We start from the raw sequence: 24,989 nt of genomic DNA on the forward strand, positions 1-24,989 counted from the left end.
GAGCACACTGGTCTGGACCGCTCCGCAGCACAAGCCTCGCTGGTGCACAACGGCACACCCAGCCCTCCGAGGGCAGCCTGGTCTCCACCCAGCTAAGGGAAAAGTGCCAGTTCACCTTAATCAGCGCTCTGCCGGCCCATCCGCCCTCTCTGCTGCTCTGTTACCCACACGTTGCGTCCCCCGAATCTCCACCACATGCGCTTTCTTCCCCTCAAGGCACCGACAGGCCACCTCTCCGCTTGCATCACTGTGGAATTCCTCCCTGGTTTGGCTGCAGAAAGCCACCGTGTGGCCCTCTCTCCTGCATCTCCATCACACTCGGGTGGGTGGGGGCAGGTGCCAGAAGCCTGTAGAAGTGGAAGACCCCGCAGTCCCACGTGGATGGGGGGAGAGTGTGAGATAGCTCACAGCACCTGAAGTGACACGGGAAGAGCTGAGGGTGTGGGGGGTCATGTCTCTGGGCCACACACCATTCTCCTAAGTGAGGTGCACTGAAGGGGTGGGGCCCCACGCAGGGCCCTGGGCAGGACACCCCTCCACCCTGCCCTGTGAGTGCCCCTCCCACTGAGCGGGGGTTAATGGGCCTGGCTGCTCTGGGGACGCCCAGGAGGAGACTCGGGAGACTTGCAGGCGGTGCTGTCTCCAAGCAGAGGCAGCAGGGACCGTCCCCAGGGCGGAACACAGGGGAGGCTGTGCGCGGTGGCACGAGGGAGGCCTCGTCCCAGCCACACTGCTCTGCGCCCCAAGCAGGCCATCTACCGAACCATGGGCCAGCCTGGCGGGTCCGCGTCCCCCCCAGTCCTGGCCAGGCAGGGAGAAGGTGCCACTGGGACCACAGAAGGACACAAGGAGGAGGGAGGGGCAGCTGTCTCCAGGCCTGTGTGGGGACCCTGGCTCTACCCTTGCCATGCAACCCGTGACTATGCAGGCCTCTAGCAAGTCTGGCCGGTGGGGTGCGGCCAGCACCCCTGCTGAGAGCTGCGCCTGCCAAGGGCGCCCACGTGCCCGCCACAGCCTGTGTGTCAGCGCCCAGAGGGCCCACAGCAATGGAGGCCGTTGACTGCCTGCACGCGGTGCGACCTGCAGTGACCAGCCTGTGGCCAGCCAGCTGGCAGCTCCGCCCAGGCCACGAGCAGGGTCCTCTCCTTCTCGCAGGGTCCGTCTTGGCCTCCCAGTTCCCTGAGTCCATGATTGGGACACAGGCACCGAGCCACGGCCTGAGGCCTCCGACCTGAGTGCAGCTGGCTAACCGGCGAGATGGGGCTCACGGCCTCTTCCCCTCAAATGCCACCTAGCATTCCCTCAAAAACTCCACAGCTCTTTGTGGCTAAGTGGCTTTAAACTGCTTTCTTTTTCAACCCTCAACGAGGACCTGTCCCGGCTGCTTCTTAGGGAGGGAAGGCGCCACCTGGTTGTCTCCCACTCCTGCCTGGGCCTGAAACTGACCATGGCACTGTGGCCCCGTGAGCAGTCCGGGCCGGGTCGACCTGAAACCACTTTGCAGAGTTTTTCTCGCTGTGGTTAGTAGGGTATTGATGCAAGAACCTCCCTGCCCGTCCCCAGGAAGGCTGCCAAGACGCCCAGGTCCGAGTGTGGGACTGGGCCCGCTGGAGGCCCCGCTGCCTGGGGGGCCCTGGGGGCAGGAGGCCCCTCCCTCAGGTCGCAGCCACCCCGGCCGCCAGCGGGCCCAGCCTGCAGCCACGCCAGGCTCTCCACAGGGAGACCCTGCTGCCCCGACGCAGAAAACAAAGGAGCAGCACCCAGAGGACAAGGGGCCAAAACGTTTAAGTCATTAGGTCAAATGTACAGAGTGATTCCCTTGGTATGTACATATGTACAAAAATGCACTTTCACGAGGCGGGCCGGGGCCAGCAGGTGGGCAGTGGCCTGTGCCCACAGCGAATGTTGTCAGGTGCGAGGGAGAGTCTGTGTGAAGGCACTTGTCACGAGCTTCGGTGCTGCCACCGTCCCCGGGAGCAGAGCAGTCAGGAAGGGCACTTCAGAAGCACAGCTGACGGACGTTGGGAGCGCGTTCCCTGCAGCAGCAGGTGAGGCCGGCGGACGGGAGGGGCTGCCCACGGCCTCGGGCCCCTCCAACCACCGCAGGCCCCGCCGGCCACCACAGGTGCCACCGGCAGCCACGGGCTACACTGTCAGCCACGGGTGGTCCCACAACAGCCTCAGGTGGTCCCATCAACAGCCACGGGCCACACTGTCAGCCACAGGTCCCATCTACACCGTGGGCCACGGGTCCCACCAGCTCTTTGGCCTGGAGCCACTGAGAACCCCAAGTGAGGAATAAAGGGAAGATTCTGTAAACAGGGCACCTCTGGGCTCAGGCAGTTTCGTGAGAACACAGCAACACCTCTCCCGCCACGCGGCAGGTGCCACGCACGGAAACGATACAAAAATAGCGACTGCCCGAGGATACGCCCTTGCCTTCCACCTGACAATTATCAAATAATTTACACAAGGTTAAAGAAACGTAGAAAATAAACATTCGTTTTTGGTTTTTGGTTTTTCTACACAAAATAAAGAAACTATGCACACAGCCTCAGCCTCCCATTGTCAGCGGTGGCACGGCGCCCAGCAAGGGGTCCCGGACGCTGGCCCAGATGGCGGCACGGCCCTAGTCCTGGTCAGCGCGGGGGGCCTCATTGACGCTCCTCACTGCGCGGTTGTCCACTTTGGGGCCCGAGGCCCAGCGGGCTGGCCTCCCTGGTGAGCACCTGGGCTCTTTGGTGAGTCTGTGCGGGAGGAACTTCCCCACCTCCAGGGAGTCCTCCTCACTGCGGCTGGGCTCCTCGTCCTCCTCGTCCTCCCCGCTGCCCCCGTGGCCCGCGGGTCCCGGCAGTGCCTCGCCCGCCCGCCGTGGTGGCGGTGTGAAGTTCTTGCACTGGTACAGCACGTCCTTGTGGCCGCCCGGCCGCTCAATGGGGTTGCGGATGGGGTTGAGTGGGGCCCACTGGTTGTTGGCGCTCTCCTCCCGAGGCAGCCGGCTCCTCTCCCGCTCTTTCCTCCGCTTTCGGGTCCACCACACGCAGACGACCACGCAGACCACGCACAGCACACTGAACACGCTGCAGAGCACAGGCACCAGCGCGCCTGCGGGCGGCAGGGTGTCCAGCCCAGGTGTGGCTTGGCCCCAGCTTGGCGCCCCCGGCCACCTGCCCACCCACCCCACTCACCTGCGGAGGAGCTGCCCACGATGACCGTCTCCACCTTGACCTCGGTGACGGCCAGCAGGAGTGAGCTGTTCCCCCGCTGTGTGATGGCCGCCACAATGGCATGAGCTGCGTTCTGAATCAGGCCGCTGTCCGGCAGGTCCCAGGCTGGACTGAAGGACTGTGGCAGAGGGTGGCACTGAGGGCCGCCCGCCCGCCCACCCACCCACCCCCTGCGGAGCCTGCACCCCCTCCCCTCTGCAGGGCCAGGACAGAGACAGTGCTGGGCCTCCTGCCTAGCTGCAGGGACAGACCCAGGCTGCTGCAGCCCCTGAGCAGGGCTGCACTGGACAAGGGATGTGGGCCCCTGGGCAGAGCAGGGGGCCACTGCCACCAATGAGGCCATGGACAGTGCTTCATGGCCCACAACCCCACCAGCCCCGCCCGGCTGAGCAGCCCCCCTGGCCTCTGTCACCCCTGCCACCACCCACGCTTCGGCCTCAGTCGAGGTCCCAGAAAATGACCCCTGACCCCACGACCCCCACCCTCAGGCCATGTTCCCAGGGCCTCCTCACCCCCCAGGCCGTGCTCCTTTCCCTCTGGGGGCAGCCTTTGTACCCCACCTGCTGCGGCCCCAGGGCCTCCCAGCGGTCCGGGGACACCAGACCAGAGAACGGGAGCAGTCTCAGTCCAGGCCCAGTCTGTGCCCGCCCCTAGCCAGCACCTGCCTGGCATGCTGGCTGGACTCCTGATCCGGCAGGCCCTCCACATCCCTGGGCCTCTGCCCACCTGAGCCAGAGCCTTCATTTCAGCAGGCAAGACAGGGACCCCCCCAGCCACACTCTGGTCCGTGGCCCCTGAGAAGCTGACTCCACTGTGGCGAATTTCCACCTCCCTGGGCCCCAGGCCACTCCCCAGCCCCTCCTGTGCTCTTGGACCCACACACACACCCCACCCCTGGCCCCTCTGACCCCTGCCTCACCCCAGCTGCTGGCCCAGTGCTGGCCCGACCTCCAGCCTGGCTGACGCGCACTGTCTTGTTGAGTCCTGGTCTTGGCTCCACTGCCCTTCCTCCCATCCTAGGCAGGTGGGCCGGCCGGGCTCCACCAGCCCTGGGAGAGGGCACCTAGCACCCACCCCATCCCACGCGGGCGTGGTGGGCCGACTCCCAGGCCTGCGTCCCTGTCTCCTCAAGCACCTGGGGACAGACCTGGCCTAGGCCCTGTGCTCCCAGCACCTCCCAAGAGCACATTCAGAGCAGGACCCCAAGGGGGTGGCCACCCTGCCCCCAGCACTCACCATGGCCACCTCCACAGCGCTGGCCTCCAAGGACGGCCGGTCACAAAGCAGCACCAGCAGGCGGTCCCGGGCCACTGCCCTCGTGGCTGGCAGGGCACGAATCCCTGAGCAGATGGCGCCCACGGTGGTGCCCTGGGCAGAGGTGGGCAGCGCGTGAGCAGGCCCACACCCCCCAGTCTGCCTGGGGACACGGAGCGGGGATGCAGGGGGGCCACCACCACCTGCAGCAGAAGCAGCAGCAGCACAGGCAGGCCCCAGGAGATGGGGCCTCACACACCGAGCCCCTCCCCCGCCTGCCCCGGGGTGCCGGGTGTCTCAGGCCTGATGGCCCACGGCCACCGTCAGTCAGGCCCCTGGGAGAATGAACCAACAGGCACCCTGGCCGGGCCTGCCCCCCCCCCACAGGCCACATGGGGCTCCCATTCATCTGACCCCACAGGGCCAGGCTCCCTGAGCAGCCACAGAACCAACCTTGGCCCTTCCAATGGCACAGGGGTGGGGCCACAGCCCGAGTAGAGGGCGGCTGGAAGCAGTCCCTGATGTCCAGGTGGCCATCAGGAGAGGCTGGGAGCACCCGGGGCACTGGGGACTCCCAGATAGCTCACCTGGGGCACCTGGTCGCGGTTGAAGCGCAGCGTGAGGCGCGCGCAGTTGTCGTCCAGGTGGCTGGAGCCGGGCAGGCAGGGCGTGCGGGGCAGCAGAGGCTCCTCGGGGCCGCACTCCCCCCAGGCCGCACAGGGGGGCTGCAGGCACTGCCCCGGGGCCTTCTCCCTGCACTGCTGCCCCGGGGGGCACTGCGCACTCAGGGCGTCTGGCCGACTGACCAGCAGGCAAGGCTTCTGCCCGCACCACACCTGGCCGGGCACGCATGTGGGGAGGCAGAGAGAGTTGGGGTCAGCAAGTCCCAGGACCACATGACCCCATCACTCAGGCTCCTAGGCTGTACCAGAAAGGGCTTCCAGTGGAGGAGGGACAATGGGAGGCAGGGGGCAGACAGCACACAGGCCTCGAGCTTCTGGAACCTGCGCGGGGGGAAGCCTCAGTTTCCTCAACTGCACAAGGATGGGACCTGGTCATGCCAGGGGGCCTTCCTTCCTGGGTGGCCAGCAGAGGTGAGTGGACTTGGCTCCTCCCACCCCTTGACCCCGGCGGCAGCTCCGGGTTCTTACAAGGTGGGTGCCAGAGTCATGGACAAAAGACGGGGCTCCTGTGGGCCAGGGGCACCAGGACGTCAGACCCAGGCAGGGCAGGGGCCCCAGGCACCTTGCTGCAGTCCCGGTGGCCATCCAGGCAGCGGCAGCTGTTACAGTCCTCCACCCAGGAGCTCCCGTGTGGGAAGGGCACACCCCTCGACCAGCAGGGTCTCCCGAACACAACCACTGTGGGGACAGCAGAGGGGTCGGGCATGGCACTGCGCCCTGGAGGCCAAGTCTGGCCCTGCCGATGCCTGCCACAGGCCCCACCTACCCTCCTGGCAGCGTGGGCCAGCCCGGCCGGGCGGGCAGCTGCAGCGATAGCCATTGATCTCGTCCACACAGGTGGCCCCGTACGTGCAGGGGGAGGACTGGCACTCGTCGATGTCTGCGGGGATGGGGCTGGCTCAGCGAGCAGCAGGGGCCACGCCCCCACACAGGGCCTGGGCAGCAGCCCAGAGCAGCAGGAGAGCCCCATGCGGGTCAGGGGGGATATCCCAGGTGAGCAGGGGTCTCCGTTTGCCCCGTGGAGCCTCTGAGCCAGGCCTGGCACTGCCATGGGCCTGCGGCTCTGTGGGCACCAGCCCCTCACTCCACTGTGGTCTGTTCTCTGACCGGGCAGCCTCAGATGCCAGGGTGGGGCAAGCAGAGTGGTGCTGCTGGCCGGGCACGGACAAGTGGGGAAACCGGGCGGGGAGCAAAGCCTGGGCGGCTGTGTCCACACTGGACTCGTAGCCATGACCCCAGGCCTGGGCTGGGAGGAGCTCCCTGGGCCGGGCCCCACAGTCCCACCCACCCAGCCACCCCAAGTGCCTCACTGATGCGGCAGTCGGGACCCGCGAAGCCGGGCGCACACTCGCAGCGGAACCAGTTGACACCATCGATGCAGGCACCGCCATTGTAGCTGTGGAGAAAGGACATGTGTCAGGGGTCCCCCGGGGCAGGATGAGCTCCCAGGGTGGCCAGCCCCCCAGCTGCCACTCACCAAGGCAGAGGGTTGCAGTCGTCGGTATCTGCATCAGAGAAAGGGGAGGGGCCGGTCAGCACAGCCTGACACCCAGCCCACCTTGCCATGTGCCCGGTGTGGGTGCCCCGGACATGCCACCCACGTGGCCACACTGGGAGGCTGGGGGGAGGGGCAGGGTGGGGAAGAGGAGGTGGCCCTGGGCAGTCACGGAAGGCAGAGTCCTGGAGGCGGATGGCGGGGGCTGTGAGATCTGGCCGCAGGGTGAGCGGTCGGCAGGAGGTGGATGAGGCCTGGGATGTGCAGCGAGGGATGGGCTACAGGGCTGGGGGGTGGGGGCAAGGGCAGCACAGCAGGTCTTGGAGTGTAACTGCTTCGGTGGACAGGTGGGATGGACACACCCACAGGCAGGGTCAAGAAGGGCAGGCCTGGGGAGCCCCCAGCCCACAGCATCCTGCCCCATCCCTCCCTCCGCTGCCCCCGCCTCGTGCTCACTGTGCGTGCAGGTCCGGCCCTCCCAGCCCTCTCGGCAGATGCAGGAGAAGGAGTCTCCGCTGCCCACACAGGTGCCCCCGTTCATGCAGGGATTGGGTAGGCAGCTGTTGTTCTTGGCTGTGAGGGGCACAGAGGAGGAAGGGAGCCTGTCTGTCCAGCGCTGGACAGACGGGTGTCCCCGCCACACCCCGGCCCAGCCAGGGGCGGCGCACCAGACCAGGAGTGGACACGCCCAAGCTCCGAAGGCCCCAGGGCCTCCTCACCCGTGTTGCAGGTGCTGCCCTTCCAGCCGGGGGGGCAGGCGCAGCGGAAGGTGTCCCCAATGTCGTAGCAGGTGCCACCGTTGCTGCAGGTGTACGCGTCACACTGGAACTCACCTGCGGGCACAGGCTGCTCAGGGGTGGCCCCAGTGCCAGGGCAGGGCCGAGGGGCAGGGCGGCTGGGCACTCACGCGAGTGGCAGGTCTTGCCCTTCCAGCCGTCCTCACACGCACAGTAGAAGTCATTGACCAGGTCATAGCAGCGGCCTCGGCTGTGGCAGGGATCGGGAAGGCAGTCGTTGGGATCTGGGGGCGAGGGCGCCGGTCAGCCGGGGCCACCGGCACTCAGGGAGGGCTTCTCGGGGGCGGAGGTGCTGGAGCTGGCCCAGAGAGACAGAGGGGCGGGGAAGGGCGCCGGTGGCAGAGCCGGGGCCAGGCCAGAGGTACTGGGCGAGCCCGGCACAGTGTGCGGGTGCCTGGCACCCAGAGGCCGCGGCCAGGGCGGGGAGCCTGGCGGGCCACTCACTGGTGTCACAGAGCTCTCCCTCCCAGCCGCTGGGGCAGAAGCAGCGGAAGGCGTCCACCTCGTCGATGCACGTGCCCCCATTGTGGCACGGCTGGTCTCGGCAGTCGTCAATGTCTGCAGGAGGCTGGCGTGAGCAAGGTCCCGGGCAGCTGCCCCCACCCGGCCCATGGTCCACGGCCACTCACTCTCATGGCAGTAGGTGCCCGTGAAGCCGCTGTCACAGACGCAGGAGAAGTTGCCGCCAGGCAGGCTGACGCAGTGTCCGTGGGAGCCACACACACCAGAGACCACCTCGCCAGCCACCCGGGGTCCAGCCTCCAACTCGCAGCCGTCAATCACTGTGGCAGAGGGGAGGGATCAGCCCAGCGAGCCCCTTTTCTGCAGGCCCCGCCCCCACCTCCGCAGGCCCCGCCTCCACCTCTGCAGGCCCCTCCGGGGCAAGGGTCCTTGGGCACAGAGCAGTTCTTGCCGCCCACGTTCTCGGGGCAGGCGCAGTAGTAGTCACCCTCCAGGTTGTAGCAGCGGGCGCCATTCCAGCAGGGGCTCGGCTCACAGAGGTCGGTGTCCACCTGCGGGGCGGGGGTATTGTGAGGACCCAGCCGCTCCTGGCAGACTGGCCGGGCGTCCTGTCTACTCGAGGGGCCCCAAACACCAGGCCTCCATAGCCAGGGCCTGAAAGACGTCCCCGGGGACTATCCAGGCCACTCAGCTGGACGGAAACACCTGCGGGCCTCAGGGCTGCTCAGTCCACCATGGCTAGCTTCCTCCGCCCGCCAGGCGGCATCCGGCTGTCACCCCTGCTGTTGGCAGGAAGGCCAGCCCCTGACCCACTTCCCACTGACACCGCTGCCCTGAGCCCGGCCTGCAGGTCCTCCCCAGACACCGCACCACCAGGCCCCCGGGTGCAGGCAGGACCCTGGCCACGCGCCCCAGGAAGCCTGCAGCCAGCAGCCCTGTCCTGCGGGCCCCGGCAGCTCCCTACTCTCCCCTGGGGAGGTCAGGGCTGCTCAGAGGGCAGTGGGACCGGCCACCTGCCTGGACAGCACCACCCACTCCTGTGCTGGACCCACGCCCAGCCCTCACTCTGGCAGGTGCCCTCACCACACCCTGGGGCCCCCCTCTCAGGCTGCCCACAGCTCAGGCCAACAAGCCACTGGCCCTCCAGTCCCAGGGCAGGGTCACACAGGGCTACTACCGGGCTTGGCATGACAAGCAGGGACCCCCCTTTTTTCAAAAAGACTTTTATTTATTCATTCTTAGAGAGAGGGGAAGGGAAGGACAAAGAGAGGGAGAGAAACATCCATGTGAGAGAGATACATCAATCGGGGACCAGGCCTGCAACCCAGGCATGTGTCCTGACTGGGAATTGAACTCGTGACCCCTCAGTTTGCAGGACAATGCCCACCCACTGAGCCACACAGGCCAGAACATCAGCAGGGACCCCTGACCCTCCCTTTACACTCTGTGCAGCTAGGCACCTGGGCTTTAGGGGCTGCATCACAGTCCAGGACACTGCAGGGTCAGCCAACTCACCTCACAGAGTGGCCCAGCGAAGCCCTGGGGGCAGTGGCAGCGGAAGCCGCCCACCAGGTCCTCGCAGACGCCACTGTGGCAGGGGCTGCTGGCGCACTCGTCCAGCTGCAGCTCGCAGTGCCGCCCGCCAAAGCCCCTGGGGCACGTGCACTGGTAGCCGTTCACCAGGTCCTGAGGCAGGTGGAAGGACAGACGGACAGGCGGGGCTGGGTGAGCAGCCTGCGGCAGCCTGGCAAGCCCCTGCAGCCCCACGCCCTCCCCGTGTGTGCAGGGCGGGGCGCCTCCTGCAGCTCACCTTGCAGGTGCCCCCATGCTGGCACTGCCCGTGACAGTCGTGGTCTTCTGCGGACAGAGGGTGGGGTCAGAGGCAGGGTCCTGGCGCCGCCCCAGCCCACCCGCCTGCGGCCTGCCACCCGTACTGACTGATGTGGCAGTTGAGGCCCTTCCAGCCCGGGAGGCAATCACAGTAATAGCCACCAATCAGGTTTTTGCAAGAGAAAGCATTAAGGCACGGCTTCCCTTCACACTCATTGGCGTCTGTGGAGGAGACAAGAGGGCGCCGTGGGGCCCGGCCCCACGTGACCCTGTGCCTGGCGCCCGCAGCCCCCGCAGCCCCTGCAGCAGCCGCTGGATGCAGAGCCCACAGTGCATGCTCCCACGAGGCCCCCAGCCCTTACCCAGAAGGCAGGTGGCCCCCACCCATTGCTCCGGACAGATGCACTCGAAGCCATCAACACGGTCCACACAGGTGCCGCCCGCCGCACACGGGTTGGAGGCGCACTCGTCCACATCTGAGGAGGATGGGGTGTATGGTGTGTGAGTGGGGCTGGGAGGAGGGCTCACAGGCCACGGGTCTCCATGTGGAAGGCCAGCCACATGCCAGGGTCTCCCAGTCACTCCTCCCCGGGGCCACCAAGCCCACAGACACATGCACAGACTTGAGAGCTGCCGCCCCACCCCGCCCTCAGGACCCCTCAGGTGCCCAGCTAGAGCTCCTCGCCGTGCTCAGTGACACTCACCCAGGGCGCAGGTGGGCCCGCTCCAGCCCGACGGGCAGTGGCACTCGAAGCCAGAGGGCACCTCGTGGCAGGAGCCACCATTGGCACAGGGATTGGAGAAGCAGGCGTGCTCGGCTGCACGGAACCAGAGACAGCGCTGGGTGGGGTTTTGGCTCAGGCCCCCCACCTTCCCAGTGTGTGCCCCTGAGCCCCCACGGTGGGGGTAAGGGAGTGTCCAGGACACAAAGGAGCCGGAGGGACGGGGCCCAGCCAGGCCCCTGAGAAGCAGCCCACTGCCGGGCCGAGGCCACGGACCTACCCCGCTCACAGTTCTTGCCCGAGTAGCCAACGGGGCAGACACAGTGGTACTGGTTGGGCTCGGCGTTGGTACAGGTGCCCCCATTGGTGCAGGGGTGGTGGCTGCCACAGTAGTTCAGGTCTGGGGGCAGGGGCAGGGACAAGGCACTCAGGGCCGGGCCTGTCCCTCACGCCCTGCCCACTCCATGGTGGCCGAGCTGCGGGCCGGGCCGCCCGCCACCCGCTACCTTTGTCGCAGAGCAGGCCGCCCCAGTTGGTCTCACAGGTGCACTGCCAGGGCTCCACGCAGCTGCCGTGCACGCAGCCGGGGTACGGGACGCACTCGTCGCAGAACCGGCCCTGCCAGCCGTAGCTGCACCTGCGGGCAGGCGGCCGAGGGGCGTGGGACTGGTGGGTTAGGGTGCGCCCTGTGGACGCGGGTGGTCATGCAGGCCACCCCCAGGCTGGCACCCCTGGCCTTTGAACCAGAGCAAGCCCAGGGCCAGGCGGGGGTCACAGTGGCCAGCCACCCCTGCCACTGCAGACACATACAGCCACTGGCCCAGGACAGTGGCCGCAGCTGTCCAGTCACTCCTCCCAGAGCTATTTTGGGACTTGCCCCTGAGTGGGGCCCCGAGAGCAGGCGCTGGGGAAGGGAAGCCCTGCCGGGACCCTGGGACACAGAGCCCTGGCTTAGGCGCGCCAGTGGCTGCCAGGGCCCTGCGGCACCAGGTCCCAGCAGGCCAGTGGGACATCAGGAGGGCCTCCTGGCCTGGCCCCAGCTCTGTGACCTTGGGCCCAGCTTGCTACCTCACCTGAAACTCAAGGGCAATAACAACTCTCTGCCAAAAAAGCCCCACCAAGGGTCCATTTCATTGGTGGGGACCCAAGGCCCAAGTCCGCACCAGGACGGCCCTGCCAGACCTGGGAAGAGCCACCTGCTCCCTGGCAAAGAGGCCATGACCCTGAGGCCTGGCCCCGCCCATGCTGTGGGCCAGCATCCCCTCCAGGAAGTCTTGCAGGAGGAGGGCAGGCGGCCAGCACAGAAGAGGCCACCTGTGCAGCCCCATCCAGGACGTAGCTGCCCCTCCAAGAGCCCAGAGCTTAGCCAGACTGGGGACCCCGCTGTCAGGGGAAGGCCCCACACTCCTGCAGCAGGGACCCCAGGGCTGCCAGGCCCTGACCAGGACCCCAGGGGCCCCTTCAGAGAACTGCAAGATCCTGGGGGAAGGGCGGGATGTCCAGGCTGCGTCTCTTTCATGCCGGCACCACCACGTGAATTTATTTTTGTACAAGGAAGGAGCCACGGCCCTTCCTGGGCTGCCCCCGAGCCCCATGGCTGCCGGAGGGGCCAGCGGCCTGCCCGTTCAGTGGGCACAGGACCGGGAAGCCGAGGGTGGGGAGAAGGGGCTCTGCCAGGCAGATTCCGTGCACCAAGGGCCCCATGGGCATGCAGGCCGCACACCCTGACCAGACCCCTCCAGGTGACATGGGAGACCAGGCTTGGGCGGGGCTGTGAGGGGCTTGGGTCCCCAGCTTGGGTCCCAGGGGTGTGCTGTTGGGCCTGGGTGGGGCAGACCCCGCCTCCCTGGCCCAGGGCTCCAGGAGCCAGGGAGGAGGCGGCAGGAAGGCAGGGCCATCTCCGCAGCAGCATCCGGTGGGGGTGTCCTGCCCTGAAACCCGAGTCCTGAGCCACCACAGCAGCTGGGCCTCCCCCACAGGGCGGGAGAGGGCGGATGGGGGCTCACCTACTCCCCCATACACGGCCCAAGGGCCTCCATCTCAGGAGTCCCGCCCCTCGGCTTCCTGCTCAGCCCTGGCCAGCAGGGGGAGGGTGGGACCGAGACCAGCTTCCCTCCTACCTTAGCCTCCCTCCGTCACTGGTCAGACCCCCGGGGCCACAGCACTGTGGCCACCAGGGTGAGGCAGGGTGTGCATGGCTGAGACCCAGCCCCACTGGGCTCGCTCCCCGGGCTCACACCCACCCCCCAAGTCAGTGGGCAGGCCCCTCCCTGGACAGCCAGCCAGCCAGCCTCACACCACCTCTCCCACCCAGAGTTCAGACCTGCCCTGGGCTGAACCCCCACCAGTGGCCCTCCTGCTGTGCTCCGACCTGCGGCCACCTGGGCAGGCCTGAAACCCAGCAGTGTGAGGGGCTGGGTGAGTGAAGTCCCAGCCCCCTGACCTTCCCTGGGGCCAAAGCTACCACAGGACAAGCAGCAGGGTCACCACCCCTGCCTTCCTGTCCCCGACACCTTGCCTTCCTGTCCATACTCATTTCTGTGTGACCCTGAGAAGGTCACCTAACATCTCTGTGCTCAGTATCCTCATCTGAAAAAGGAAACCCAACCCCCAGGGAGGCCCTGGGCAGAGAGCGTCCACCTGGGCCCCAGCCATCCTCAGCACCTGAGCGCCCACTGTCTGCACCTTGCTGCCAGCACTCCCAGGGGCCCTGCGGGCTCCTCCCAGTCATACACCTTCACCAGCAGGAGGCCCAGACCCTTCCAGCCTCCTCTCTCCATCTGCTCCCAGCCCAGGGCTTCAAACACCGTCTGCATACCCCAGATGCCCCTGGTCCCTTGGGCCAGGACCATCCCCATAAACCCCTCTGCCTAGAAGACCCCGCCTGGGGCAAGGCAGACACCGCCCCTGCCCAACCCTCCCCTCACTCACGACAGCTTTATGGTCAGCTCAGCACAGAGGCCGGAAGGCTTGGGACCCTCTTGACCCCCCACTCCTCTCACCCCATGTCAAATCCTCTCCAGGATGTCTGAAGGACTCGCCCATCTCTCCGCCTCCTGGTCTCCCCCCTCCACCATCACCCCTGCAGCAGTCTTCCCACCAGCTCGCCCCATAGCAGCTACCCTGGTCCGTCCTTCCTCCTTCTTGCCCAGCTCCAAACCCCCAGGGCTCCTCTTCCCTGCAGGGTCCTGCCCCACACCTGCCAGCCTCTCCCCAGGATCCGGGAGTGTGAGCCCCGCTGCTCCTGTGTCCTTGTGCTGCAGATACGCCCCTGCCGAGTGGGCACTTGGTCCCCAGGCCTGCGCCCCTTGGAAGTGACTGTCCCAGCCACCCTCCCGGAGGCCCCACACAGCACCCCTCCCACAGCAGGCCCCCCCTGTGCAGTGTGTGTGCATGCATGTGAATGTGTGTGTGAGCAGCTGTCTCAACATCGGGAGGAGAGGGCAGGGGCGGGTGGCACTCACCTGCACTCCCCGGGCACGGCACAGCCCCCGTGAAGCAGGTTGCAGCCTGGTTTGCACACGGCTGCAATAGAAGGGGGTGGAGAGCCTGCTGCGGTGGTGGCAACGTGGCCACCCTCGGCCCACCGGCCCGCCCTCTGTGGGGCGCCCCCCAGGCCCGCCTGCCCCGCCACCTGGCCGCACCTTCCTGGCACTCCTTGCCCATCCAGCCATCCATGCAGGCCTTGTTGCCGTACTGGTCACAGGTGTGGTGGCCAAAGTAGTCATCGCGGGGCCGGCAGAACTTGTTGCAGGTGGGGCTGTAGTAGTTCTCGGCGCAGCGCACGCGGATCTGCAGCTCCAGGTGGGCCACGTGGCCGCTGAAGTGCAGGCTCTTCCAGCGGTCCTCGGGGTTGACCATGCCCGTGTGGGACACCCGCTCAATCAGCAGCGCCTCTGGGGCAGGCGGCAGAGTCAGCCCCAGTAGCAGAGCAGGGATGCTCCGGGGCCACCAGGCTCCTGCACCTCACCCCAACTGCAGACCGGCCCGGAGGCCTTCTCTCCATCCCAGCCACCCGGCACCCAGGGGCTCACAGGGACCCGGGAGACCAGCCCTGTGCTTCGAGATTTCCCACAACAGAGGCTAAGGAATCCCGCGCGCCCCACGCTCCCTCCACTGTCTCCACGGGCCTCTCCCGGTGGGACGCTGCGCCCCCTGGAGCCTGTCCTTGTGTGGGTTCCCACTGCCTGTCCCACCGCCCCTCCTCCCAGAACCACTCCAGACCCGAGTGGCCCGTCCCCACCCCCCCCAGCACAGCCTCCTGGGGGCCCACCCTGGCCTGGCCAACCCCGTCACTTCCCCCTGCAGTGCAGACCCTGGCTACTCCCCAAACACCTGGGGCTCACTCTGGCCTCAGGGCCTCGGCAGGAGCTGCCGCTGCCTGTGGGGTGCCTCCCTCCAGCCCCTGGCAAACCTCTCTGCCCACACCCACAGGGCCCGCAGGCCCCGAGCACAGGCCGCCAGCCCACAAGTGAGTCTTGGAGAGGGCCACCATGCCCCGCGTTCCAGGACAGACAGGCAGAGAGAGGCTCCAGGGGTGACCCACTCCCTGTGCCACCAACATGGCCAAGAAGAGCTCGCCCGCAGGGGGACGCACAGGAAGCCCCCTGGTGGGGGCGGGGCACACTCGGCTCTGCAGAGCTTGGTGCAGCAGGGCTTCCTGGCAGCTGGGGGGAAGGGATGATGTGCACAGGACCCTTGGGGAGAAGAAGATTTCCTGGCGTGTGGGCCTCTGTCCCGAAGGAGCCTGGCCGAGAGCATCTCCCGGGGCCCCAAGGGAGCCCACTGGCAGCGGCCCGCCTGCCCCTCCCAGGCCGGCAGGGCGGACTCACCATCGGGGCTGGTGTGGTTGTCCCAGTCCCAGGCCTCCACGATGAGGGTGAAGGAACGCTGTGGATACAGGGGCCTGTCAGGGACCTCTGTGCAAACAGGGACCAGCCCTGCAGCTCTGCCCTTCGGTCTGTCAGGGCTCCCCACCCACCGAAAGCTCCCTCCCAGTGTCCTCGCTGTGGCCTCCATGCCCCCACCCCTCACTCAGATGACCCCTCACTCAGATGACCCCTCACTCAGATGACCCCTCACTCAGATGAACAGCCTCTGGGCACATCTCAGCAGACCCCCAGACCACCCACTGGCAGGAAGGAGGCTGCCCCCCTGGTCAGCCAGGCTCAGGGGGGCTTAGCCCCTGGCTCCCACAGCCAGCAGCCCACACCTGGGGAGGCTGAGTGCCCCAGGCAGAGTGGCCGGTGGGCGGGGGCAGTGTGCTGCACTAGCCACAGGTAGGGTCCCCACGGCCTGGGACCACAGGGTGCCTACTGGGAGCCTTGCTCAAGAGGAACGTGAGGCCCTGCAGCAAGCCCACCCCAGAGGGACGACACTGTGGCCCCCAACTGCCCCCTGCCAGGCACGCAGAGATCGCAGGGTGGAGAACATGCCCACAAGGCCCCCGACAGGCCCTGGCTCTGGTGTTGCCCCTCCAGGACTCAGCAGGTGCACCCGGAACAGCACACGACCCACAGATCCACCTCACTCTGAGACCAAGAAAAGGGGCAGCGAGGGGCCCCCTGGTGCAGCCTCGGCCATGGTCACCCCCCCACTCCCAGGACCATCTGAACCCCAGGCTGTGTTGGGGTATCGGCACTGAGAAACCCCAGGGCTCGCACCCTCAGCCAACGCAGTCCTGTTGCTCGCAGGCACAAGCCCCGCAGGAGCGGCGAGCCTTGGCCTCCCTGCCCAGGACCCTCCGTGGCTCCCCCGTCTACTACACAGCAGAGCTGAGCACCCTCCGCCAGGGCCTGGCTCCACCCAGGCTGGGGCCCCCAGGACAGGGCCACCTCTGGGACTGCTGGCTGCCCCAGGGGACCCTGTGTGCAAAGGCCGGACTCCGGCTTGTCCTCAGGGACTTCATCTCCCACCCCCACAGCCTGGCTGTGCTGGGGAACCACACATTTCACTGCCAAGTCCCCCTTGCCGACTGCTGTTCCCACTCCCCACTGGCAGCCTCTTGCTGACACACAGGCCCAAGCCCGCCAGTCCCCCTGGGCACACCCGAGTGCCCACCCCACCTGGCTCCACTCACCACCCATGAGCTGCCTGCCACAGCCGGCCACACCCACTGCCTCTGGGCACCCCCCCACCTGGCCCTTGGGGACCCTCCCCTCCTCCCACAAGATGCTTTCCTATGGCCTCCCCTCTCGTCCACACTTCCGCCCCCACTCCAAGCCCAGCAGAGCCTGAGACACCCAGGTGATGGCCACAATCTCACGCCCACAGCCACCACCCGGGGGCCTGCACTTACCCAGGAGCGTGGGCTGAAAGTGGGGATCAACCCTTTACCATCTGGAACCCCTCCTGCCACCCCTGGGTGGCCACCAGGCCCTCAGTCCCACTTCCTGAATCTGCCCCACCTGTCACTGCCAGCCACCAGGCCTCACCCATTATCCACTGCAGCCCCATGGACCCCTGGACTCTGTCCGCATCTCCCCACACGCTGCTCCTGGGGCTCCTGCAGCTGCTGTCCCCTCACAGCCGCCCCAGCACGCCTACCCTGTCCCCAAACTTCACACACACAGCACCCTCCCTTGGCCCAGACTGCCACCCTCAGGCCAGCCTTCCCCTGGCCACCCAGAGCCCCAGCTCTGTCCCAGCCTCGGCTGTTTTGTCCTTCACCGGCTCACCCGCTCACTCGTTCACTCCCACCTGGAGTCTGCAGCAGGCTCTGCTCTGCACTGCAACCACCACCGCGGCCCCGGTGGGCAGAGAGCCAGAGAGCTCCGGGGCAGGGAGCAGAGTGTTGTTCTACAGGGGTCAGGGCAGGGCTCGAAGGGGGCCCCCTGGGGCTGAGGCCGCTTTACAGGGCTCAGGGCTGACAGCCGGGACCCGGAATGGGCACCAGTCACACTGTTGAGGGTGCAACGACAAAACCGACTGTGGCCCCAACACTGAGTGGCCACCAGGGGTCCGAGTGAGGTCTGCGGCCCCTGGGTGGAGTGGGCAGCGAGGGCACGCAGAGGCGGGAGCAGCGAGCTGACCCAGGTGGGCCTGTGACCACCACCGCAGGCCCACCCACCAATGGGGCAGGACAGCCCAGGCCGCCCACCCCACAGGGCTGCTGGCTGTAGCCCCCCCCCCACCCCGTGCCTGGGCGCCGACAAGCATGGTGCTCCTTCTGGCTCCCAGGAAACCCCACGCCACCCGCTCAGGTAGGGTTACTGCCACCTTGGCGGAGCCCCGGGCTCCGGTTACCTGTTCCCGCAGGGATGTGTGCCCGCCCGCCCGCCCACGAGGGCCCCACCGCCCGCCAGCTGGGTTCCCTACACCGGTAAGGCAGGAAGTCATCCAGAGCGAACCTGAGCCTCCCTCAGTGCGGCCCCACCGCCGCTTCTCCCGGCTGGCCTCCAGGACTCAGTTTCCCCTCTGCCAACGGCAGCCTGCCATCCCCGCCTCAGGGGCTGCAGGTGGACCCGGCTGCCAACCCCACAACCCAGCAGGGCAGGAGGGCTGATGGGTCTGGGCTGGGCCTCAAAGAGGTCCTGCTGTTCTAGGGCCGGGGTGGGACAGGTTCTCTCCCGAGCAGGCAGAGGGACCCTGGTCCCTGGGAGGCCCACCAGCCGGCTGACCTCAGTCCCTGAAGGTCTGGCCACAATACATCCTGCGAGCAAGCCTGCCCTGACCCACCCCATGCTGCGTGGCAGAGCCCCCTCCCCCACCTAACCACCAGACCCTCCTCCTCCGAACCCTGCCCCCCAGGGTCAGGTCCAAACCCTTCATCTGACCCTAAGACAGGGGTGACCAGGCAGCAGCCCAAAGACAGAGGAACGGCCAAGGACCACGTGTACCACACCCCACAGGCTAGGGCCCCCCATGTCAGGAAGACCCTGCACAGCCCCAAGCCCACTGCCCAGGGCTCAGCCTCCAGCCTGGCCTCCTCCCCGAGCAGACCTGAGCGCATCAGCCCTCTGGCCCCCCACGGAGTGCAGCTCAGTGTCTGTGGTGCCAGGAGCTCTGAGCACAGATACATTTCCTGAAACCCGAGCTTTGGAGAGGCCCAGGCCTCTGTGGCCATTGTCACCAGAGGGAGTGGGGAGGGGCTGCCTCCCCACAAGGCCCTGGGCCCCTGGGCAATGGCAGGAGGCATGGGCCACAGGCCCACCCCACTCAGGAACCCAGACATCCACACCCCACACCAGACTGGCCAGGGCCTTGCCAAAGGAGGCCCCGCCCATCCCATCCTCGGGTCCCTGCTGTGAAGAGGGCTCCCAGCACCTCATCAGCTGCATCTTGGGAGTCGGCTGCGGCAAAGCCCAGATTGGGCTGTATCCTAGTCACACCTGGGGACGAGGACAGGTCCCCAGCTCACTTGGGGTCAGAGGCTGAGGGTCCTCATCACCTGGTTCTGAGAGTCGGGGATGAGAACCTGGCTCGGGCCTGGGGTTTAGGGATGCTGGTCTCCCCACTCTTGGTGGCCTGATCTGCCTCCATCCAGACCCCAAGGAGCCTGACAGTCCCCGAGACCACAGTCCCTTCCGGGAGCCCCTGCCTAAAACACTGCAGGGACCTCTTTCTTGTCAGCTGCAGCCTGGCCCCCCAGCCCAGCCCCCAAGGCCGAGGGACATAGCCCCACCCACGTCCGAGCTCCCCCAGTGGCCCCCCTTTGCTGAGCCCTGTCCAGCAGGACCCCTGGTCCCTGCGGGAAATGTGTAGGAAGGAAGCAGGGGGCCCAGTGGGGGGATGCCCTTAGACCCCAGGAAAGGGTGAGGTGGGAGGGAGTCAGGGCTCCCCCAGCCCCTGGGGTGGGGCAGGAACACAGGCAGGGTGACGCTCTCCCCAGCAGGGACAACACTGGGGGCTGGCACAGGACTCGGCTGCTCCTTCCAAGGGCTGGGGGCTCTCGCTGGTGCTGAACTGTGATGGCCAGAGGCAGGGGCCAAGCCCTGTGCCCACATCCCACCAGAACCCCCTCTTTGGGGCCCAAACCCCACCCCCGTTCACACGCGCTCCTGAGACACCACAGCCCCCTGGGGACCTCGGCCTTGGGCTGGGCAGCCATGGGGGAGCCAAGCAGGCTGGGAGCAGGGCTGGGGGTCACATGCATGCCAGGCGCCAGTCCCCGGGGGAAAGCAGCCCCAGGAGCTGCTGTGGCCTCAGGCTGGCTGCGCTGTCAGAAAGGGGGTCAACCCAAGCCCACCTGTGACACATGAGGGGGTCCATGCCCACCCTGGTTGTCCCCACAACTCCAGTTCTTCTTGCCACTAGCAACCACGTGCCGCCCACACACAGGTAGAAAAGCAGAGCCTGCAGCACCTCCCCGGCCCCCACCCTCCATTCCCACACTTGGGTGCAGCCCCAGCTGCCACACTGACCCTCCACTGCCCAGATCCTCGGAGCCCACCCCCATCAGGCCCCTCTCGCACCCCCTGGCCACCTGCCAGGCCCAGAGAGCACACGTGCACTCTCCCACGCACGTGACCTTCACTCAGTCAGCTGGAGGCCGCTCTGGGGCCGAAGGGTGTCCCTGAACCCCTGGAGGCCAGGGAAGAGGCTGGGGGGCCTCTGTGGGGCAGGGTCAGGCGAGCAAGGCAGCTCCCACATCCAGGGCACCTCCACCCCTACACCCAAGGCCCAGACCATGCCCTCCCGGGAGGCTGAGCCCGATGTCAGCCTGGACACAGGCCCACCCACCTTGTCAGGGTTCTGGGAGAGGCAGGGGTGGGAGGGCCAGGGTTGTGGGCCCAGGGTCACTCAAGGGGCTAGAAGGGCAAGGAGCCCAGACTAGCTCCTGTTCTGCTGCCTCTGCAGCCCTAGGGGTAGGAGGGCTGGCTCCCTGGACTCCTCCTGGAGGCCCATGTTCACCTCCAGCTCCCTCCAAGCCCTCCGCCGCCGCCGCCGCCGCCGTTGCTCAGTTCAGGGAGCCCCACAGTCCATGCTGGCCCCAAGCAGGAGCCCCCACCACCAACCACTGAAGCTCGAGACACCCACAGCTTGCAGGGGTCCCAGGCACAGGCTCTGCTGTCTGTCAGAGAGGAGACCCAGTGGACACCCTGGGTTCCAAATAGACTCCAGCCTGGCAGGCAGAGTGGGACCTGCTGCAGGCCAAGGCAGCGTGCCCCCAGAGTGGCCGCAGCACGCGGAAACACCAAGGCTCTGGCGTCACTGCAAGCTGCACACCTGGCAGCCCAGCCGCACTGACACACGGAGAGGGAAAGGCGCTGCCCCTAAGCATGCATGACCCACGGCCCCGGTCCCTACCTGGGGCATCACAGGGAGTGAGCTTCGAGCAGGAAGAAGGGGAAGCTGCCTGAGACCCACAGCCCAGAACCCAGGGCACCCAGGGAAGCGAGGGCCTACCCCACCCTGTCCCACACCTGGCTGGCCAGTGGGGCCCAAGAACCACGAGGGACCCGCACTGGCCCGCCACACATTCCTCTGAGGCCTCCCTGCCCCCACACTGTGGCTGCCAACTCGAGCAGAAAACACATCCTCAGGTAGCGATTCGAAGCCGCCCTGGCGGGAGCCCAAGCACACACGACAGGCTTCGGCCCTGCTCAGACCTGCCTGCCGCACCGCTGTGGGGGCGAGGGGCGGGCTCATCGGAACTGCCCGGGGCCTCCCAGGCTGCCCCTGCCTCCTCCCACTCAGAAACATGTTCCCCTCGAGGGCCCTGGGGTCAAGGGAGACCCCAGAAACCAGCCTGGCTCAAAGGGCACAAGGCCACGGCCAGGGGGACGTGCGAGCCTCCTTCCCCACTGGGCGGTCAGGGAGGGGTGAGGATGAGGGTTGGTGTGGAGGGAAGTGCCAGGGCAGGGCTCCCGCAGGCTAGGTCCTGCTGCTCCAACGCTGGCCAGCCAGCCTCAGGGGCATCAGGTGGCCACATTCCTTCCACCCAGACGTCCTGGGTCAGAAGGTGGGGCCCCTCCATCACAGCCTGGCACCCTGTGCCTGGGACTCCCGACTCACCAGCCCTCTGCGCGCCCCGCCCCCGCCGCCCCCTCCCACCCCCAGCTAGCTGCTCCAGATCCAGCACACAACGGTTCTGACGCTTCACAGGGTCCTCTGCATTCCTGCCCCACCCAGTCCCAGGACTGCGGCCAGCGCCCCAGCTGGCCACGCGGTGGTTCAGAAACAGGACGCATCAGCACCTGACCAGCAGCGCTCCCTCACACAGCCCCTGCCCACACCTGCCCGAGCCCTCACCGGCCATTGCCTGGGGCAGCCCACATCCCTCCCAGCATCCCCAGGCCCAGGGCTGCTGACTGACTGCCCAACCCCCAAGTCCCGGCACCAAGGCCCCTGTTTCCTCCTGGAGGTAGGGGGCGAGGTGTGTGTGTGTGTGTGCGGGGGCTGGATCAGCACCGGGGTCTGCAGTCAACATACGTGCATTAAGCCCTCCCCAGTGCAGCCCCCAGCCCAGCCCCCCATCCGCACCCCATTCGCGGGCATCCAGGAAACAGCAGGGCGAGCGCAGTCTGGCCGCCGGCCCAGGGCGGCTCCGCCGGGGCCTGCCCCATACCAGCCCCAGCACGCGCGGCGCACATGCCTCTGCGGCCTGCAGGGGCCCAAGGCGCCTCGAAAGGCCTCCCCACCCAGACAGACACGCGCACAGCGACGCAGGCACACGCCGCGGGGCGCTGCGCACGCGGGCCGCAGCCACCACCGCCCCCACCGCGACCCCCGCGCGCCCACGTGGCGGGGCGCGGACGGAGCCCCACGGAGCACGCGCCTGGGGTCTGCCCGCCGTGCGGCGCCCCCTGCCGGGCCCGCCCCGTCTGGGCGCGCGCTCTGCACGCAGGGCCCGGGCCGCAGGTGCCAGAGGGTCCGCGGGCAGGGCGGGGGCCTGGACGCGGAGGGAGGGGAGAGCTGGGGCCCAGAGTAAAGGCGCACGTACCGGCCAGGCGAACTGGAAGGGGATGACGACGAGGCCCGGGTCCTGGTCGCCGCCAGCCCTGGCCCGCGCCCGGTCCCCCGCGGCGCCCGCCGGCGGCAGGTAGAAGGAGTTGCCTCCCAGCACGGGCGTGGCACCGTGGCCGTAGCTGCAGGGCCCCGTGGGCGTCACCTTGGCCTGGTACTCCTTAAGGCACACGCGAACGTACGTGTCGCACTCGTCGTGGCCGCAGCCCCCCGCGCGCGTCGTCCGGCCGTCGCCGTCACAGCAGGCGCCGTTCAGCAGCTCCCCGTTCGCGTTCCGCAGCGCGCTCAGCCGCAGCTCGAAATAGCCCATGGGCCGCGCCGCCTAAAAATAAGGCAGAGAGCGCGCGAGGGAGGCGCGGGCCGGGGTCGCGAGCGGGCGCCCCACCCCCACCCATCCGCCAGCCCCCGCTGAGTCCCGGCCCTGGCGCGCGGCCCCGAGGGTTTCCGAACGCAGCGCTCACAGGCGGTGCCGCCCGGCCCCGAGGGACAGCTCGGTGCGCCCCGTCCGCGCCCCTTCGCTCACCTGCACGCAGAGCGCCAGCAACAGCAGCAGCGGCCGGGGAAGGCGCCCCCGGCCCCGCGCCCGCATCTCCGCCTCGACCCCGCTCGCTGCCGCCACCGCCGCCGCCCCTGCGCGTCCGGCCGGGCCCGGCCTCCCTGCGCCCGAGCGCCCTCCGAGCGCCGGCAGAGGCAGCGGCAGCGGCAGCGGCAGCGGCGGTGGCGGCGGGCGGGGTCGAGGCGGCGCCGCGCGGGTCTGGGCGGCGGCGAGCGCGCAGGAGCTGCGGGCTCGGGCTCGCAGGCGGCTGCGCTCCGACCCGGCTTGGCTCCCTCCCGGCGGCGGCGGCGGCGAGCGGCGGCGGGTCTCGGCCTCAGCTCTGAGCGCCCGCGCTCCCGGCGCCCGCAGCCAACAAGTTCGAGACGAGACTGACAGCTCGCTCGCCCATTCGTCACCCGCGTACCTGCATATGCATGAGAGGGCGGGGAAAAGCCGTGGGGTGGGGCTGGGGAGGGTGCCCGAGCGCCGGGGCTTTAAAGGCGGAGGGCGCCTCCAGCTAGCGTCCGGCCCTTCGCGCGCTTCTCCGGAATCAGGGACCGTGGGGCTCCGGTGACGCTTCAGCCGAGCCCGGCGAGGAGGGACCGGTGCCTCAAAGCGGTCTCGGCTTGCCCGAGCCCCGCTGCCGGGTGTCATGAGCCAGGGGGTGGTCCCCTCCCATCAGTGCGCGGCCACTGTGCTCCTTGAAGTCCCAGAGGAGAGTTGCCGCCTCAAGCACAAATCAGGGCTCGGCCCCCACGCGGGACAGGCGCGGCCTGGGACCGAAGCCGGACCCAACCTACTGCTCGCCTCCTTCCCGGGGGAGGGTCCCCTCCGCGCGGTTCCCATCTCCTTCACGCTGGCCGCAGGGGGCGCTGCTCCCCGCCGGCGTATGTATGGCCTCCCCGATGTATGGCTCGTGGGTCAGGCAGCCAAGCAATGAATGCTCCCAGGAGCAGGCTGTGTCCAGCTCCGCGCTGGCACAGGGTCGCCGGAACACTCTGGAGGAGTGCCCAGGCCAGGCAGGGTCCAGTCTGGGCGAGGGCAGTAAAGGACAGCGCTGCACGCCCAAAAGGACAAGGCGAAATCCACCCGAAGAGTCTCCTCTTGCTGTCCCTATCGCCAGACCCCTGGTCCACTTTGCTGCCCCATTTCCACGGAGTCAATCATGAGCTCCTTGTCTCCAAACATCATCTACCCTCCACGAAGCAGGACCCCTTCCAGGGCTGGGATGACCTTAGCCGTTAGTGACTACATGTTCTACAGGGGTCTTCTGGCCCCACCCCCACAATAACTGGATGGTGTCCTCTCCCTTGGACCCTCCGGCAAATCTGTCCCAGTCCTTCGGCTGGCAACCCCGCTGGGGTTGCAGGCCACTGCCTGGAGCTAGTCCCTCCCACAAATAGGGGCATGGAAGGCTTCCTGGAGGAAGGAAGCTTTGAAGGAGATCGGTTCAGGGCCTGGGGGTGGGAAGAAGGAACTCAGGAAGGAGCACAGGCTCTGCTCTGTGTCTAGAGGACATTCTTGAGGTGCCCCCCTAAGGCCCTGGTGCCCTGGGAGTGAACGATGCCACCCCCAGTTCCACTGCCCCACGAACGCTGAGCAACCCTCTGGGACCCAGGCCTCAGGAGCAACTGGGGTCCCCTGGAGGGGTGGGCCTGGCTCTGCCCATTCCAGGTGCTCATCCCTACCTCTGCAGGCTGGGTGGGGGCAGGGCTCACAGAGATTCCACCAAAGGACGGCCTGTGGACTGTGTTCAGAGCAGCCCCTTCTTCCTACAGGGGTTGGGGGCTCACCCTGGAGGCCCTACCCTTTGCTCTGGCCGGGAGCAAGTCCCCAGGTACTCTAGGCCGAGTGGAAGAGGAGGCCCCCAGTTCCAAGGGTCTTGAGCTCCATGCCTGCCTGTTCCCCCTGCCCATGTCCACTGCCCCACTATCCACAGAGACCCTGGGCACTTCTGCCCCTGTCTGCCAAGCAGGGACCAAGGCAAACAGTCCCTGCCTACCCTCAGGGGCTCCCAGTCAAGGGCAGATAGAGAACTTGGACGAATCCTGTAGAGTGACACACTGCAAGGGTGAGA

The 24,989-nt window shown here is 67.5% G+C and overlaps 1 protein-coding gene across 3 annotated transcripts; it reads right to left on the bottom strand.

Moving 5' to 3' along the window:
- Positions 1-1,768: 1,768 nt before the first annotated feature.
- JAG2 (jagged canonical Notch ligand 2) lies at positions 1,769-23,010 on the bottom strand. 3 transcript variants are annotated; one of them, XM_037048247.1, is made up of 26 exons: positions 22,901-23,010; positions 22,355-22,699; positions 15,303-15,360; positions 14,115-14,366; positions 13,935-13,995; positions 10,977-11,107; positions 10,751-10,870; positions 10,453-10,566; positions 10,111-10,224; positions 9,857-9,970; positions 9,729-9,775; positions 9,434-9,604; positions 8,319-8,469; positions 8,086-8,238; positions 7,901-8,014; positions 7,567-7,680; positions 7,379-7,492; positions 7,116-7,232; positions 6,642-6,669; positions 6,475-6,560; positions 5,931-6,044; positions 5,727-5,842; positions 5,069-5,317; positions 4,464-4,595; positions 3,189-3,345; positions 1,769-3,105 (listed from the first exon to the last, which is right to left on the bottom strand). In XM_037048247.1, exons 1-26 carry the CDS (start codon positions 22,964-22,966, stop codon positions 2,630-2,632), a joined length of 3,714 nt encoding a protein of 1,237 aa, XP_036904142.1. In that variant the 5' UTR covers positions 22,967-23,010; the 3' UTR covers positions 1,769-2,629. The 3 variants fall into 3 exon arrangements, with proteins under 3 accessions (XP_036904142.1, XP_036904150.1, XP_036904158.1); XM_037048255.1 differs by lacking the exon at positions 9,857-9,970; XM_037048263.1 differs by lacking the exon at positions 22,901-23,010 and having other exon boundaries at positions 22,560-22,649.
- Positions 23,011-24,989: the final 1,979 nt, after the last annotated feature.

The sequence above is a fragment of the Sturnira hondurensis genome, unplaced genomic scaffold (assembly GCF_014824575.4).
Source record: "Sturnira hondurensis isolate 20B ecotype Veracruz unplaced genomic scaffold, ASM1482457v3 Scaffold0000780, whole genome shotgun sequence".
NCBI classification, from domain to species: Eukaryota; Metazoa; Chordata; class Mammalia; order Chiroptera; family Phyllostomidae; genus Sturnira; species Sturnira hondurensis.